Source organism: Ovis canadensis, chromosome 25, assembly GCF_042477335.2.
Source record: "Ovis canadensis isolate MfBH-ARS-UI-01 breed Bighorn chromosome 25, ARS-UI_OviCan_v2, whole genome shotgun sequence".
In the NCBI taxonomy this organism is placed as follows: domain Eukaryota; kingdom Metazoa; phylum Chordata; class Mammalia; order Artiodactyla; family Bovidae; genus Ovis; species Ovis canadensis.
Window position 1 is genome coordinate 28,044,752 of NC_091269.1, and position 19,120 is coordinate 28,063,871.

The window sequence follows — 19,120 nt, forward strand, 5'->3', positions numbered from 1 at the left end:
CTCATTTTTTTAAGGATGGGTAAATTTTGAGAACTTTAAAAAAATTCTAACATGCAATTCTTTTCTCCTTAAAATGTATATTGGCATTGATTTTTCATTTTGAAAGATACATTGGATGGACATCAAATTTTAAGGTACAGTTAAATCCTTCCTTATGAAATTAACTGCTCTGCTCTTTTAAAAAAAGGAACTAAAACTCTATGGATTCTCCAAATTTCTAGACAATGGAAAGCCCTCAAGTTTAGCCTTTGCAGGAACACACATTTATACTAGAGTATCAGCAATGCGGAATACTTTAGTATCCCCTTAGGGTGAAAGGAAAGACCTCTTCCCCATCTGGCTCAGTGACATTTAAATATAAAAAGAACTCCTTAATCTAAATCGTAGATTTGGATCAAATCATCAAGACAGCCTCCTCTCACTTCTCTTACGTGTGTTTGTCCTCAGCATTGCTGAATTAAAATTCAAGTTGTTAATGACTTACCCTGGTGTCAGATCCCCTACCAGCCACTGGTTGGTATTAGGTATTAAGAGTAGAGTTTTGTCCTTTTTGAAAAACTGTGTGCTCTGCTGGTGGTCATCTTATTTTCTTTTCCACTTTTCCACTTTTAAGGTTGTATTTCTGTTTTTATTTATTTTATTTTTTTAACCCACATTCTTTCGGTTTTCATCCCCTTTCCTTGGGGTCCATAGTCCTAGGTCTCATAGCAATACATCAGCAAAAGATCCCTCCTAACCAGGGGCTCTTTTTGCTGCTGTTATCTTAGGGTTTATGCTTAGTTTTCAGCACAGCATCAGATTAAAGTTTACAGAAATTTGACCCCTGATATTTTCTTGTTCCTGGGTCCACGGATCCCACATGTGATTAGAGATATTCAGTTTGAGCATCAGTCTCTTAGAGAACCTTCCTGTCTTTCAACCTGCCTCCTTATCTACGGTACAAATGCTATATTTTTGACCTCTTAACCAACTTTTTCATAAAGACCAATTATATAAACTAATCCATAATGTGCAGTCTCTTTGTATGTCATCCATCAGTATTTTTTAAAAATATGGTAGTCATCCTGACTAACAGCCAAATTACTCTCAATGATACTTCACCAAAGAACAAGTATGAGGCCATGGTGAATTTTTGAAGCTTTTATGCACAAACTTAAATGTTGACATTTCTAATCCACATTTAAGAGTATATGAATGAACAGCAATTCTGGCATCCAGCCTTCTTTTTGATCAGAGAAAGGGGAAGAGGGGAAAAAAGAGGGATCTTTTGGAGAAGGGAAAAAGAAAAGCAAACTTTTGTTTTGCCTCCCTATGGATAAAAGAAACAGAACTTTGAAGGATGAAATTTGTTTAGACTTTAATCATGCTATATTCAAGTTTCTGATGAAACATCCTAGGATAGTGTTTCTGTATAAGCAGTGGTGAGAAGCTTACTACAAGGCAAGTTCACCTACTTCACACATTTCTTTTTTTCTATTGGAGAAGGTCTTATAAACAGAATTCTGGGGAGAAACAAGGTCAGATTAGTATAGAGCCCAACAAAATTAGTTGTTTGTTTGTTTGTTTGTTTATAATTGCTGATGTTAGTCATTCGTTTTTCAGGTAACTGCAAAGCAAGTTATGTATAAGAACGCTGTTAGAGGATCAGACAGAGCTGAGATTATCTGTACAGTCATTTATTTTCCTTTTCCACCATTACTAAAAATCCCAAATTTTTATACCTCCTTTGATTTTTCACTTTATCGCCTTTGCAACACATCATTAATAAAGCCATTCTTAAACATAGACTCATGGTGCCGATAAGAATATGCGTGTGCCTTTTCTAATTTTTGTGTCATAGATCGTACTCCCTCCAAATCTTTTCACAGTTTCTGCGTAGGCATTTTTATTAAAATGTATAATTAATGGAAAACTATTTCCTATTTAATGCTTTGAAATATGGTAAGATTTAGATAGGTACAACATTCTGTCTGAATAACATTTATTTGAGAAGCCCCTTAGGCAGATCCAACCATTCTGCAAATGTTTGAGAGAGATTTAGTGCCAAGTTGATTTAAAAAATGAAATTCTTAAATGTTAAAAATACATAATTTTCTTTTACCTATTCACGGGAAGATCGTTGTCTCATTTTACAAAATATTACCTAGGTTATCTAAAACTTACGCCAAATATGTATCTTTAACAATTTAAAAGCCTATTTCCAATTGTTTTTATGTCTGTTTGCGAAAGAACTTTTTCAAGGAAAAGTCAGTTTGATTCTTATAAAATATGGAAGCTCTGCTTACAAATTTTAGTAAATCCCTATATCCAGTTCTGAAATTCTTAGCTCTCCAATCTGTTCTGCATATCATCATGATTATTATAGTTTATTAATACCTCTTCAGTACGCATGAAATCTCTTCTGTATGCATGAGGGAATGAGGAAAGGCCACCTTTTAAGCTAAATGCATTAGGTTAATCAGTTCTTAACCTTGAACTCATTTTCTATACCATGGGGAAACTTTGGGGACTTTTGCTTTGCTTACGGAGGTTATCTTTTGACCTTGGTGAACTTCTTTGTTCTTTAGCAGAATGTTAATTTTCCAACCTAGTATTATAACTGTAGTCCTCCCCCTCATCACAGGCACTGGCTTCCTGCAATTTTTCCATTGGTATATTAATATTAATAGCTTTAGCTTTGTCACACCAAGAAGTAACTATCTTTATTGGAGACTAGTGTTAAAATCTAAAGGGTTTTGTTCACTTACTTTCTACTCACTTTTCTTACCCCTGTGAGCTTCTTTCTCACTGAAAGAAAATGTGGGATTTTACTGCTAAAATGTGGACTTTTTACTTTATTCCAGTTTTCTCAGTACATGTTAATAAGATCTCAGAGTTATATCAGAAGTTTGTGATTGTAACCACATGTGTGGGCTGTCTCAAAAGCCTTTTTATTTTGACTTGGGTACATTTTTCATCTTTTTTTTTTTCCATTAATGACACTGCTGAGGTTAACCTTTCTCTCTTTGTGTTCAGTTTAGGAGGGTAACACATTTAGCAGTGTGTTCTAAACTTTGCGTTTTGGGTGAATATTTTGCAGTGTTTGAAGTGCAACATGTACCTAAAAAACTCTTCGTGTCTACAGATGGTGGCAGCAGAAGCAAAGGAGAACATTTCCCTTATGAACAAGAAATCAAGTTCTTTGCTAAAGTACAGTATACAATCTGTCTTGTTTTTCCTTCAATATGTTTGTTTACCAAATATATTCTTTAGATAGTCGCCTCTTTGCAGAATGCACTTGTCTACAAATATGAATTCTCTTCTAAGTAAATATTCTGTGGCACGAAAATAACTGCATGAATCATGTGGGATAAATTTGCTCCCAGCATCCTTGGTCATACTTAAAATAACTTGTTCTGCTCTCCATACGGTATTCCTCAAATGACTTTGTTCTCTATGAAGTTGGACTCAAGGTTCTCTTTTTCTGGCTTCATCATATGACGTAAAAGAGAAATAGCTACTTCCTAACATTTGAATATTGATCTGACTTTAAAATGTTAGATGCATATTTCTTCATTAAAGAGGAAAAGCCTGAGTTAATTTTTAATGATTATGTTATAACTTATAGAATCTTTATTGTAAAGCCCGAGTCCTACTCAGAAAAGGAAAACTGAAGCTCAGACAGGATCAGTTGTTCAGAGTTAGAGTATAGCCTATCATTTTTATTTATTCCACTTACTATGAATTCAGCAAAACTTTGCTTTGTGTCTGAAACATTCCTGACTCCCTTTCAGCCAGTACAGGAAAGAGATGAAGAGTTGCAGAGTCTCCACGTTGGGTCCATTCACTTACTCAGTGTTTACTGTGTGTCTGGTCTGTGTCATGCATTAGCCTACAAGGATGTAGATTCAGTGTCACAAAGACAGAGTTCCCTTGGGAAGCTTTCCTGTTTACAACATGTTTTAGTTAACCTGAAGACCTGATTATTTCTGTCAGGTTCCTTTCAAAGTACTTGTATGTGGTCATTTGTAAAATGGCATGTTATTTTGATTGATTAATATTTGGCTTCTATTATGTTTTCAGAATTGTATTCTTTATTATAAGGGAAATTTCTCTTGTCTGTTCTTTCCATTCAGTATAGCACCCAAAGTCTGTATCAGTCATCTGAAGTTTGTCTTAGGCTGCACATTGCTAGGTATCTATTCTCCTAGGGTGTAATCCTCCTTGATAACCAGTGATCAAGAAATGATGTATTCATGACCTCTAATGATGCATTTAGAATACATTCTTGTATACCATTGCCAGCGTGCTCAGCACTCCTAGTGATTTTGTTTGCGGATGCCTAAAGAGGCTTAATTTCTACTTACTCTGTGATTCATTCATTCACATATTTACTCAGCACCTACTATATGTCAGTCACTAAGTTCAGGCAAAGTCACAACTTTTTAGGCAGATCACTGGAAACTTGTGTATTCCTATTATTAAAAAATAATGAATATATTATTTAAAATATACCATGTAGGAAAAAACTAGATTTAGACTAGAGGCTAAATACTGATAATGCCTATTATTATCATCACCTTTTTCATTTATTTATTCAGTGACTATATATCTAGTGCTTGCTGCAGGCTTGCAGCAAAGTCCTAGGCACAAGTAAATCAGTGATAAATGAAACAGAGCAAGCAGGAGTCATAGAGGTCAAGAGAGGGGTTTAAACAATTCCCGAAATGTTTTTATCTCTCATGCACCTTATAGACTCTTAGGGAGACAGACTAATCCAAAATCATGCAAATAAAATATAAAATTGCAAATGATGTTAGAGGACCAGAGGATGTGGGGAGTTTGTGTTGTTGATAGGCCAGCAAAGGCTTACCTGGTGCAGTGCTACTGCGCTGAGGCCTGCGGGAGGGGTGGAGTGACTCCGGGTGTGGGAAGGTCATTTCAGACAGAGGGCGTGGCATGTATACAGCCTGTGAATGGGGGAGGAGGGGATTGGACAAAGGCCAGCAGGATTAGAGTGCAGAATTGAGAGGTAGGCTTTGATCAAGGCCAGGCATGAAGAACTTTGTAAATCGGTAAGTGGCGGTGTGGCTGAGTAAATCATTCACTGTCTTCATCTCAATTTATCTTCATCTCCATCTTCAACCTCAAAAACAGAGTTGATAACACCTACCATACAAAGTGGTCACTGGGACACATGAAATTATAGCATGTCAGATACAGTCCTCAGACATAGTAGAGATCCCATAGAAGGTCATCCTTGATTGCCTTTGAATCTTTTGGGCACAGAACTGCAGTGTGTGAAAATATTAAGACTATTTCATTTAGAGAAAGTATTGAGACTAATTTCAAACACTGAAAATTCAGTGTGTTTTTCAAAATGACACCCCACCCCGCCCTACCCCTGCGTCCCCCCTCCACACACACACATGCACGGACTGGAGAGAGCAGAGAGGGATAATCTGAATGGTGCTGACTGGCATGGCTGTGAATGTTGGGGACTCATTGCATGTGAACAGAGCTCTGGCTGCACCAAAGACTCAGCATGCATTGGTCCCCCAAAAGATTCCACTGTGTAGATCTGTTTTCTTTTCCTTTCTTTCAGGTCGTTCTTCCTTTAATTGATCAGTATTTCAAAAACCACCGTTTATACTTCTTATCTGCAGCAAGCAGACCTCTCTGTTCTGGAGGACATGCATCAAACAAAGAGAAAGAAATGGTGACTAGGTAAACAGCTATAAAAATAAAGACTATTGTTTAAGTGTATTTGCATTTGAGAAAGAGTATCTCAGGATCTTGAAGTAGGAGCATGCAGAGTGTTCACCCATCTTCCTTGGCCCTTGGGAATCAAATACTACAAAGATGATGGTTTAGGCAAGTTAATACATGTGTTCTAGGTATTGAATTTTCTTATATTTTACTGCTAAATATAATACTGAGTTGAGGGAATAAAATACACAGTTCAGAATCCACAAGTAGAGGCTAGAAATACATCAGTATATTAGTATTTTTGATAAATGATGCTCTTAACATTAGTTTCATTAAATTTTTTTCAAATCTAATATTTTTGCCAGCCTGTATTTTTCAGGAGGGCAAGATCTCATTTACAGTAATTATAATTTTAAATGAAAAAAATTGTGACCAATCCTGGAATAAAATGATGTAATCATATATACTTTCTGAGGTTTTCCATTCACACTACTCAAGCCACATCCTAGCAGTGCTTTCTCATTTATGTTTAAACCTAAGTATTCTTTAGATTTGTGATCTGCTGGCAATTTCAAGTCTGAGTCCTCAAAATTCTGCCAGAAGTTAGGATGCATGAGAATCAATTCCTGAGAAAGTCTGCCTCTGTGTTACATTGCTCAGGAGTCTCTACCAAGCTTTTAGATTGTACTGAATATAAATTTCTGTGAAAATGAGTACCCTGTATAAAGCAGAATACAGGGTTTCCTTGGACTTCACTTTCTTTTTATCTATCTATTGCTGTTTAGCAAAATTATCACAGGTTTAATGTTTTACAAGAATATGTGTTTATCTCACAGTGTCTGTGTATCTGTAAACAGTACCTTGCTTGGAAAACAAGCCTTTTTTTTTTTTTTTTTTAAGACATTTTAGAGCAGTTTTAGAGTCATAGCATGGACTTGACTTTAATAATGTGCCGAATGGCAGTGCAGTATCAGCCTATTGAATAGAATGAGATGAGATTGACTATAGCCTGCCACCAGAGGGTAAAGAATAAATAAGATTCCTTTGTTACATAACGCTGGGGGTGGAATTTTAAGCTCATCTCTTGAGTTTGTTTATTGTCTGTTTTACCAACCAGTAAGTAGCCAGTTATGTGATGTAGGATTGCAGCAACATTAAAAATGTTTCCAAACTTCTTCAAATAATAAGATTCTTGTAAAGTTGATAAAGATAACAGAGAATCCCACCCTGGTGGCTTACTTTGTTTCCACCAACTCTGTTACGGGAAGAAAAGAGAAGAAGAACTATCTTCCAGGATGCAGATTTCATCCCTTGCCCACTTGGGCCTGGCCTTCTTTCGGTCTTCTCTGGGAGAGAGAGGGACCCTTCCCGCCTCTTTTCATACGTGCACTTGTCCACGTCGCTGGCCCTACGTCCCCCTGTGGACACTTGAGTGCACACAGTAGCTGGAGAAATGCCAGTGCACCAAGTTCCCCTTAAACGCTGAAACCAAGGCAACCGTGCAGTCACCAAGCTCCTCTGGCCAGTGAGCCTTTTGTAACAGAAGCTTTGTTCTTACAGGTGGTGTTAATTTAATAACATTCATTACATAAGTCAACACAATATAATTAGAGAATATAGGGGGAAAAATGTGTGAATTCTGCTCTTTCCCCTCCCTTTTTGTGTTTTGTTATCACCATTTCAGTTTTAGTCTTACTCTGAGAATAATTCACTAGCTATAGAAGTAACTGATTTTCCTTTACCAAATATATCCCTCATATAATAAATCAGAAGAACAGCATGAATCTGTGCTAGCCTCCATTGATGTAGTTTGGGGTCCTTATAGTAATACTTCCCCAGTTTTTAATGATTTCATCTTCAAATTTTTCTTCACCTCTTGGAAAGAGGGTTGATAAGTTTTACTTCTCCAATGAGCACGTCCAAAAGGAGTATATGCCATTAAAATTCAAACACACAGAAATGAGAGACATAATAGGAAAAGTAACTGATTTCTTCACAGTACTCTTGTGCCAAACATAGGTTAAACTTAAGCTCAGAGAGAAAAAAAATCAGAGTGGAAAAATGAATAAGGTGATGATAAGCAAATTATGATACATGTTGTCCAGTCATTAAAATGATGGATATAAATATGTGACAACTTAGGGAAATTATTTAAAAAATAAAATACATGTTCAAATAGTATTGATCTGGATTTTTTTTTTAAACTAAATTTTTAGGTATAGAAAAGTAGTGGTAAGGGATAAATTTAATGTTAATGGTAGTTTTCTTTATGTAGTACATGTAGATTTTGTATTACTATTTTTATGTGTTTTCTAAGTTTTTAAAATGAAAAAAATCTTACCTTAATAATCATAAAACTATGTTTTAAAATAACCAACATCACTACCACATTAATGAAAACAAACAATTTGTTTGGCATGTTGAAGTGGAATCAGTGAAATTTATAAATCTGATTTTGTACCACTTCAGCTAAGTATTACCTTAGTGACTAAAATAAGTAAAAAAAAAAAAAGAAGAAGAAACTAGATAAAAAAAAACTGACCCTGCTACTGTGAACATACGAGCATAGCTTTATACATACAGTAAGCACTGTCATGATTTAATAGCTGTATGTAGCTGTAGTTGAGTGGGTCTAAGTTAACTTTTACACAATTAAAACCAAGTTGTTCCCATTAGTTGTTTGGATACCTTCTGGCACTAGAAATTATACATTGAGCATTTCTTGCTCTGCTATCCACAAAGATGTATTAGACGACAGTCTCTGTACCCCAGGAGTGTATATGGCAGTGGCTAAGGGTATGGGAATACAGACAGTTCCAATAGCAGAAAGCCAAGCAGTGCTATGGGATTCCAAATAAAGTAAGACTCCTTTGGATGGGTATGGATGGGCTTAGAGATGTATGGAAGTCATGACAGTCAAAGATGATCTTAGAAACATGCAGAGATTAAGAAAGGGGGATATTTTCTAGAAAACAACATAAAGAGTAGAAGCTGGGTCAGTTAGGGGAAATGGAGGTTATATAGATTCCTTGTGGAACACTGTTGGAGAAGGAAATGGCAACCCACTCTGGTATTCTTGCCTAGAGAATCCCGTAGACAGAGGACCCTGATGGGTTGCTGTCCATAGGGTCGCACAGAGTCGGACACGACTGAAGCAACTTAGCATGCGTGCATGCATTGGGGAAGGAAATGGCAACCCACTCCAGTATTCTTTTCTGGAGAATCCCAGGGACAGAGGAGCCTGGTGGGCTGCTGTCCATGGGGTCACACAGAGTCGGACATGACTGAGCAACTTCACTTTCACTTTTCACTTTCATGCATTGGAGAAGGAAATGGCAACCCACTCCAGTGTTCTTGCCTGGAGAATCCCAGGGATGGGGAGCCTGGTGGGCTGCTGTCTATGGGGTTGCACAGAGTTGGACTCAACTAAAGTGACTTAGCAGCAGCATGGAACACTGTAATTGATAGTAACTGCCAGAATAAAATTTGATTTTGCTTAAAAAAATTTTTTTAAAAAAATAATTCATGAGCACTAAGAAGACATTAATGCTTTTTAAATAGAAGAATTGAGAACAGCCTGGCAGCAAAGTGGCACTGATAAAGAATAACATGGCTAGGAGACCACAGCAGCCATTCAGAGCTATGACAAGGATGCAGGCTGTTGTAACAGAAGTGATGCCTCCAGTAGGTGGTGCTCCCCTTGGGTTTGTTCAGCAAGTGTTCTGAATGCCCACTGGGTACCAGATGCTATCCTAGGCCTGAGGACAAACACACAGGTACGAGGGCACAGTTCCTAGCTTTAATGGACTTAGAAGTACAGCTGAGTAGACACATATACATAGAGATGGTCCATATACTACGTTGTGATGAGTATCAGTGGAGCCAAATATAAAGTGCTGGGAATGCAGAGGAGACATTAATACAGAAAGAGGCTGGGTGTGAGAAACACAGGAGGAGGAAACCTGTGTGCCTCAGTAATGAGTCTTGTGGCAGGGAAACAAGAGAAGGCCCACGTGGGGCTGCAGTTTCTGTACTGAGTGGTTGGAACAATGCTGGTGTCACTAATGAAAGCAAGATACTTCAGAAGAACTAGTTTTGAGGAAACAATGGAAACAGTGACATTTTATTTGGGGGGGGAGCTTCAAACTCACTGCAGATGGTGACTGCAGCCATGAAATTCAAAGACACTTGTTCCTTGGAAGAAAAGCTATGACCAACCTAGACAGGATATTAAAAAGCAGAGACATTACTTTGCCAACAAAGGTCCATCTAGTCAAGGCTCTGGTTTTTCCAGTGGTCATGTATGGATGTGAGAGTTGGACTATAAGAAAGCTGAGTGCTGAAGAATTGATGCTTTTGAACTGTGGTGTTAGAGAAGACTCTTGAGAGTCTCTTGGATTGCAAGGAGATCCAGCCAGTCCATCGTAAAGGAAATCAGTGCTGAATATTCATTGGAAGGACTGATGCTGAAACTAAAACTCCGATACTTTGGCCACCTGATGCAAAAAGCTGACTCATTTGAAAAGACCCTGCTGCTGGGAAAAATTGACGGCAGGAGAAGAAGGGGATGATAGAGGATGAGATAGTTGGATGGCACCGACTCTATGGACATGAGTTTGGGTAAACTCCAGGAGTTGGTGATGGACAGGGAAGCCTGGCATGCTGCAGTCCATGGGGTCGCAGAGTCAGACATGACTAAGTGACTGAACTGAGGTGGCGCTAGCGGTAAGGAACCCGCCTGCCAAAGAAGGAGGTGTAAGAGGGATGGGTTCAGTCCCTAGATGGGGAAGATCCCCTGGAGGAGGAAATGGCACCCACTCCAGTGTTCTTGCCTGGAGAATCTCATGGACTGAGGAGCCTGGTGGGCTTCTGTCGATGGGGTTGCAAAGAGTCAGACATGAATGAAGCAACTTAGCACAGCACAACACAGTTTTGAGAAGAGGTTGAGTTTGGTTAAACCGGTGCTTCTGGAAGAAGTAGTAAGTGCTAACAGGTCATTTTAGCTGGAAGTGTACAGCAGGAAGTGAGAAACAGGTGTTTGGTATTGGAGAGATCAGGGCAAGAAATGACATGTTTGGGGACAATCTAGACCCATCTAATGCTTGAAGCTTAGAAAGCAAGAGGGAACCAAGGGAGAAGCACAGAGAAGCTGAAAAGGCTGAACACCAAAACGTGGAGAAGTGTTACACTTGGGGGGTTTTCAGAAGTGAATATTTGAAGAACAGAGAGAACAATTCATTAGCAAAGAAGTGGGAAATAATACTATAAAACAGAGACCAGAGTTTCACAGAGGTGAGTAATTAATGATGCCAAGTACTGTGGAGAGCTCTGCAGGATGAAGGCTGAAAAAGAGGTTATTAGATGAACTATTTGGAGGGTGTTGAGAACTTCAAGGAGAAGCCATGAGGGGTGGAAAGGACACTCACAAGGCAGAGAGTCAGGGAGGAAGCTGCAGATCATTTTGATTTCTTAAGTATGTTAGTAGTGAAAGGTGCAGGGAAAGGGAGTAACAGAATTATGGAAAGTGCTTTAAAGAAACTACTGGTTAGCACTGATAATAGACCTAGAGTTTGCACGGGAACTACACCCTGAAATGGGATAGCACAGAAGGGGAGAGAGATGATTTGTCTTTTTTGAGGACCTAGCTTTCCATTGGGTTTACCAAAGAGTTCATTCAGGTTTTCCCATCTATATGATGTGTCCTGGAAAACAAATGAACTTTTTGGCCAATGCAACATATATCTGTATGTCTCTCTGGTGACACATCTGTTACTAATTAGGAATAACTAGGGTTAACTAGGTTACTAGGAATGGAGGAGGGCATGGCAACCCACTCCAGTGTTCTTGCCTGGAGAATCCCCATGGACAGAGGAGCCTGGCAGACTTCAGTCCACAGGGTTGCAAAGAATTGGGCATGAGTGAGCAACTAACGACAGGGTTAGGAAACAGCTGATATCGTAAGAAGTCATTTTTCTGTGACAGATTCTCAGACATAAATGTGATCTGATGGGATGGGATACAGAGCAATTCTGTTTTCCATCATCACAAAACATCCCAGGTTTAGATTAATCAGGTTACAACATGATCCATGTATTACAAATTCAACATCATCTCAGAATGCTTCACCCTAATACTAGAGAGGGTGAGTAACAGGTAAAAGATACCGCTTAAAATAGAGTAGTTTCCAGTAATCCAAAGTGTATGCAATTCTAAGCTGTAAACACTCTCTTCAGATGGAGACATATCTTTGTGGGTTTGTTTTTGTTTTTTTTTTTTGCCGTGTGACTTGGCATATGGAGCCTTAGTTCCCCAACTAGGGATCAGACCCATGCCTCCTACAGTGGAAGCTTGGAGTCTTAACCACTGGACCGCAAGGGAAGTCCCAGAGACAGATCCTTATTGACTTAACACAGAGAAAGCTCAGTGAATGAGGATACCTGGAGAAAGGTGCTTTTGTTTTATTGTCTTTGTTCGTTTCAGTTAGAGCCTAAAGACAGATAATGCAGCTCAGTGGACTAAGGTTGAATCTTGTGTCTAATGTCTACTTGGCAAGATCATTGTTTAAAAAAAAAAAAAAAAGAGCACTGGTAAGAGATTTCCTAAGACTTCAAAGTCATTTAAGCACTTGTGGATGAATATTTTCTTGGAAAAGCCACCCTATTCCCTATATAATGACTTTTCACCAATAAACTATATCACATTGTTACTAAAGTGAGAAATAATGGGCAAAACTTACTGTGAAAGTGGTCAACATCAAAAAGGTGATTCTGTCTCCGTTTTCCCATTCTGCCATGAGCAGTTGCCAGCACTGGATTCCATGGCGTAGTCTATATCCCCAGTACTGAGCATGTATATCTGTACCCTAGTAGTGATGGCAAAGATGGCAAGAGAGGACAGGGCTGTCAGAACATACCATGCCTGGAAAAATCAGGCTGAGTGTAGGTGCTGCTATACAAGTGGATTTTCAAAATTAGAGCTTTGGCAAGTTCTAGCTATGGAACAGCTGTGTGTCTGAGAGTTCAGAAGAGTGTGGATAGATGTGAAAATGGCAGGTATAAGATGGGAGGTTAAGTGTCATGACAGATATTTGCAGATGGCCCCTGGTTGGGAGGGGACTTCTGTGAGCTTGGGTTGGGAGTGCTAAAGGAGCACCAGGTGTTAGAAAAGGCTTCTTGGAGTAAACATGTCCGGAGCTGAATCCTGAGGGATGTTTAAAGGGGTTGTAACATGGAAGTGAGATGTTCTTAAAAATAGGACCCAACAAGAAAGTCACCAGACTGCCTGGTGACAGACAAGACAGGACAAGACCAGGTGCTGCCCAGATTCTGGGTTCTGATGTGAGCATTAGTGCTCAACAATGCCATCATGCTGAGTGCTGGGCACCCTTATTTGGAGTCTTCTGTTGGTGAGCGCCAGGAAGCACACAAAGACCTGGGAACTCACTGTAGAGGAGATGTATTTTTGACTCATGCATTAGCATTCAAAGTCCTTTAAGTTATAGCAGTTCTAATGTTTTTCTTTGAGTGATTATAAATGGTTTAAATTCTCTTTCTAGTTCATTGTGTGAAATTCACTGGATGCTTTGGTATATGTGTATGGGGTAATGGTCAAGGTCTAGAAGAAGGAAAGTTCAAATGAGAAAACATACTAAAAGTAGCATTTTGTGTACAAAGCACCATACTTCCATTGTTAAATAAAGTCCACAACAACAACAACAACATTCTAGAATTTCAGTAGTACTTTGGTACAGATAAAATTACATTTTTTCCTTATGGTTTTCTGTAGTTATATTTTTGTGGGGTTTGTATAGATTGCTTTTATATTAATTAGCTTTGCTTTCGATTTTTTTTGGTTCCTTTACTTATAATATGTGCTTTTTTAACCGTGTTTGTTAAAGATATGCACTCAAAGACTCTTTATTTAATACCTTTACTCCACATTCTGCTCAGAGAATTGATTCTTTCTGCGTGACATCATGTTGCTTTTTTCCGGCTCATATATCAGCTGTTTATTTTTCTTTTTTTCTTCTTCTTTTTTTTTTTTTGGTTTTATTTCATTTGAATTTAATTTCTCCCTGTTTTTTCTACCTTCCCTTCCCCCTTTCCCTTTTCTCTTTTGTTTTTCTTTTGTCTTCAGCCTATTCTGCAAACTTGGAGTTCTTGTCAGGCATAGGATTTCACTATTTGGTAAGGAGACCCTTAAACAAATACTAGCATGGCCGTCACTTGGTTTTCTTTGCCACTTTGCACTGTGTTGTGAGCTGCTATGTTGCATGAATGCATGTTTGCATGGCTGCATGCATGGTCGTCATAGGCGAAGGTAAGGTCCTCAAGGTTGTTTATGAGTAGCATTACCGATAGTAAAATTGAAGACCGTGACTTTGTATACCAGTCCAAAGCACACTTGAAAGTCACAAACTTATATTATTAAAGATCAAATGAATGAAAACGGCAGTTCCTACCTTATTTTATTTCAGAGGGGTGAAGCGAAACTGGGCCTCTGAGTTTGTGTTTGGTTATCTCTGATAGATTAAATACCCATCCAAAGTTTTTAATTGCACTTACTTTTTCAGTGCTCTTGACTACAAATTTGCATGTTGACTGTATTCCAGACATTGGAACTTCGTAATAGAGACAGGCCTGGATTTGCCAAAAGCAACTTCTCTGGTACCTCCAAACCCCACAGTAGTCAGTTTTTGTTCATTTCTGAGAATTCATGTAGCTGAAGTTCATGTTCCCAAACACTGCTTCCCAATAGCCGTGCAGGGCAGTCACTCACTTTTCACAGACTCTCCTTGCAGTGGGGCTTTAAGACTCTATAGCAGTTGGCAGAGTTTATTTTTTACGCTTTCCTGCATCTGCTTTCATAAACTGCCAAGGCAGATTTTAGCCCAGGGCTCTCTAGATTTTGAGACAGTGTTGTGGTGACTTCAGTAAGAAAACATTGAGTGTGTTTAGAGATTTATAAGTCCTAGTCCATTCACCAAAAAAACCTAAGGATTATGTTACCTCTATAAAAGCCACAAAGGGTAAACTGAGAAATAGGTACACATACATATGTATATGTGTGTGTGTGTGTGTATATATATATATATATGCAAGTAATTTTTACATTCTTTACATTTTTTTGAGAAATGGTAGCTTCTGGATATGACTACTTAATGCTACATTTGGTTTCCAATATTATTATATCTAACGTTTGGGTACTCTTAAGATATGGTTCCCATAAATTGCTGAGGTTTTTGCATTAATGTTTCAGTTATCCAGAATTAATGGGGAAATTGCCTTCAGAATGATCTCCAGTTGACTGCCTTTTGTTTTGACTTCTCTTCAACTTAGAAAAACTTCCATGTAAATCATTCAGACAGAACTTTCATGTACTCTTTAACCTTCTCATAATAATTATGTATTCAAAAATTCTCCACCTGTCTTCAGAGAATACTGTCTAATTATATCTACCGCTGGTGGGGACCCCATAATACTTTCTATTGTTTATCTCTAGCTTCTTACATATTTTAACCTCTTGGTTTCCAATGTTACATTTTTCTATAACTTCACATTTTAAAGTTTTTGAGGTATTCCATATATACAGTGAAGTACACAAATCTTAAGAGCAGCATGATGACATAGCTTGATGGAATTTTACATGTATTTGCCCATTTTCTCAGTTCAAGGCATAGAACATTTTCAGCATTCCAGAAGCCTACCTCGTGCCATTTTGCAATTTATAACCCTCTGCAAAGGAACTATATTTAAACTAATCTAGTGGTCTACTAATGTAGACTTTCATTACCATGTATTAATTTTGCCTGTTGTTTAATCTTCTGTTTTCCCTTTGAATATATTAAGGGCTCAGTAATGGAAGATAAATACATACTGTAGCTTGTTGTAATAATCAGAGGAGAAGAACTGGATTTTAACATTCATTTCATCTGTGATTCTAATATTTCATCTAGGCATTGTATATTATATCTCTTTGCCTTTAAATATAACTATTTTTATTTTTAACAGGAATTTATTGGAGAACTACTGTGTGTCTTTATCTGGAAAGCATATTTTAATGTGCATTTTATTAATGTCGCATTATTTTTTCAAATTTGCTTTGGCATTTGCTTGTAAAACAATACAAAGGTTAAGAAGTCTTTATTATTCAACAATAATATAGTCTGTCAACATTTTAGCATGTTAGTTCTTAGACTTGTAAACTTTACGTATTATAGCTATAGCTTGGTTTTAGACATTAACATGATGTCCTGAAGAAAATAATGGACTTTGATCAGAAAACCTGTATGTAAGTCCCCTCTTTGTAACTGAACCAGTTGAATGATCTGGACAAGGGACTTAACTTCTCTTGAGCATTTTTTTTTTCATTTTGAAACTAGATGAAAATAACTACTAACTTTAGAGATCCATTGTATATATAAAATCTCATATGAGATGATGAATGTTAAAGTGCTTTGTAAACTGTAATCGTACCACTTTCAAGTCTAAGGTATTCTTAGTCTTATTTGAACAGCTATGAATCAAATTACATGCAGACTAAACTAGGGCAGTTAGCTATTTAAAGACCATGAAGTCTTTAAAATCTAGGCATATTCACATCAAAGCAGAAGTGGTATAATTCAAGTATTTACTTGAAAAAAATTAACTTTTGTTATCTTTTGGCCATATCATGGGGCATGCAGGATCTTTGTTACCCAACCAGGGATCAACCTGTGCCCCCTGCAGTGATAGCATGGAGTCTTAACCACTGAACTATCTGGGAAGTCCCAAGTATGGACCATTTGATGTATCAATTATACCATTGTGGATTTTCCTAAAGAAAAAGAGACCTAACAGCATATATACAGTGGTCTTTTGTATATGGACATGTTAATCTCTTACTTTTTTCTTTCACCCTATCTTTACATTATTTTTTTCTGTGTTCTGGGAGACACCAACTGATGATCAAAATGTTTTCCCTGTACTTAGTTCAAAAAATTGTTCATGGCCTAACTTAAGAATAAAGTGAGACAGAAGTTGAGTTTAACAAAGAAATACTTGGGCTTGTGTCAAGTAGCAAAAAATATAGAAAGAAATACATTAACCCGAAACATGTCAGGAAGGTGGGATTAGCATTAAAAAACACCAGGAGGCAAAACTCTTGTCATGAAGGTGGTAATTGCGGGGAGCTAAGTTTGATCAGCAATGGAATATTTATTCCAAGGTGGCTGCCAGATTATGATGATATCTCTAAAACTTCGTCTCTAGTTCAGGAATTTTTATGATGTATAAAGTAAGGATTCCCCAAATTTAAACTTCTATATTTGCTTTATCTTTTACCCACTTTAAAATATTTTCTATACATTGAAGCACACTAAGAATTAAAGAGATGAGTCATGTTTTTATGCCTCATATATGCTTTTGAAGGTGTTTAAACCACTTCATTTTATCTTAGAAAAAGGTAGGATTTTTAAAAAGGGGAACAAGCCATATTCCCAGCATAACAGTAGTTCTGGTATACCTGTAAAATACTTTATGGAAAAAATAGTAAGTACAATGGCATCTGTTTTATATACAGGGCTTCCCTGGTGGCTCAGTGGTAAAGAATCCCCCTGCCAAGGCAGGAGATGTGGGTTCAATACCTGGGTAGGGAAGATCCCTGGAGAAGAGAATGGCAGTCCACTCCTGTATTCTTTTCTGGGAAGTCCCATGGACAGAGGAGCCTGGCGGGCTGCAGTCCATAGGATCGCAAAGAGTTGCACACAATTTAGTGACTAAACAGCAATAGTTTTATATGTAGTCTTCCCTTTTGACTTCTGAAATGCTTGCTAGTAATTATAAGTTGGTGTATTTTGGAACAAATAAATTCTTGTACTTTGGAAAATCAGTTAGAACTGGCTAAGACCCAGGCAGGTTGACAAGGTATAAGGACCCCATGTGCCATTTTCAGGGACATATTGTTGACTAACGAAATACTGTTTTTAATGCCTCCATCTTCCCTCACTTATGCTAAGTGGAAATTCTGAATGTCTAACTGCCTAATTTTAAGGCAATTAGAGAGCAACTTCACTTTCACTTTTCACTTTCATGCATTGGAGAAGGAAATGGCAACCCACTCCAGTGTTCTTGCCTGAAGAATCCCAGGGACGGGGGAGCCTGGTGGGCCACCATCTATGGGGTCGCAGAGTTGGACACGACTGAAGCGACTTAGCAGCAGCAGCAGCAGCAGAGAATACTCAACTTCTCTATTATAGCCTATTTAAGGCTCTCAGTTATTTTTAGAGGAAGTGGAATCTGGTAACCATAACTCCAACAGGAATAGCAATGGTGATGCAGGACTTCTTAACGGCTTTCTTTTTCCATGTGGAAATAAATCAGATGCCTTAATGACATTTATTTTATGCATTCACAGTAAATATTTTCTGTGTGTGAGGCCTTCTCTCAGGCTCTGAGGATAGAAAAATGAAGATTTCTTTACCTCTTTACTACTCCCAACCTGAGCCAATCTACAGGTATCTTTCACCTGTACGCCTCTAAGAACATACTAACCCTGCTCTCTGAACTCCCTCCTGCCTTTCTAAACTGTGTTCCAGAACCATATCTCTTGCTTCCCCTCCAAAAAACAGGACAAAGCAAAAAATGATCTCAAAACTGAATATACTCTTGTGTAGCCAGTGGCTTCCCATTTCTCTAGAATTAAGATCAGAATTCTTAATCTGGCCATTTAATCTGGTCAGTGTTTCATACTCTGCCCCTTGTGTAGCCCTCCATCCCTGTTTCCCAGAGAATTCTTGCTTCTTCACGATGCCTCAGCTTAAGTGGTCTTCCCTCTGCTTCTTGAAAGTGTCATTTTCATATCTGCTCAGGCCATTTGCACCATCTGTGATTACTGTCTGTAATGGGATCCTATATATGCCCCTCTCCAGTCCCTCACACCTATAATGGGATGAACTACCCACCTTTCAGATTTCAACGTAAGTAGTATTCTCTCTGGAAATTCATAGCTGACCTCTTTGATTATACTATCTCTACTATTATAAATTCTCTTAGCTCTATGTACTTTTCCTTCATCTCACTGGTGAGTTACTAGATTAACTTCTCTCTCTGGTGCAAAACTCAGCTCTTTGAAGGCTTATTTTTGTATTCTCAGAGCCCAGGAGAAAGTCTGGGACATAGTGGCTCTTTTATAAATATCTTATGATGGAATGAATCAACCAACCAGGTCTTACCTTTAAGAAGACTACAGTCTAAAGAGTAGATAAGTAAGCAGATGCTTTTAGCAATGAGATAAGTGCTATCAGTTTGGAATTTTCTTACATTCACAAAGAGCCCAAACTTTAGATTTTTTTTCCCCTTGAGAATAAGAAAAATATAGTATCCACTTATCTCACAATGGGTGAGAATCACATTTTTAAAAAATTCTTAAAGCTTCCGCTTAGAGCACTTACATT

At 38.0% G+C, this 19,120-nt stretch overlaps 1 protein-coding gene across 1 annotated transcript in view; it reads left to right on the forward strand.

The window, feature by feature from the left end:
- RYR2 (ryanodine receptor 2) overlaps nt 1–19,120 on the forward strand; it is an 809,907-nt gene that overhangs the window by 627,244 nt on the left and 163,543 nt on the right. The window contains exons 61-63 of the mRNA XM_069571617.1: nt 3,125–3,189; nt 5,585–5,706; nt 13,825–13,874. Of these exons, the coding sequence (XP_069427718.1) occupies nt 3,125–3,189; nt 5,585–5,706; nt 13,825–13,874 (237 nt within the window). The remainder of the gene's footprint in view (nt 1–3,124; nt 3,190–5,584; nt 5,707–13,824; nt 13,875–19,120) is intronic.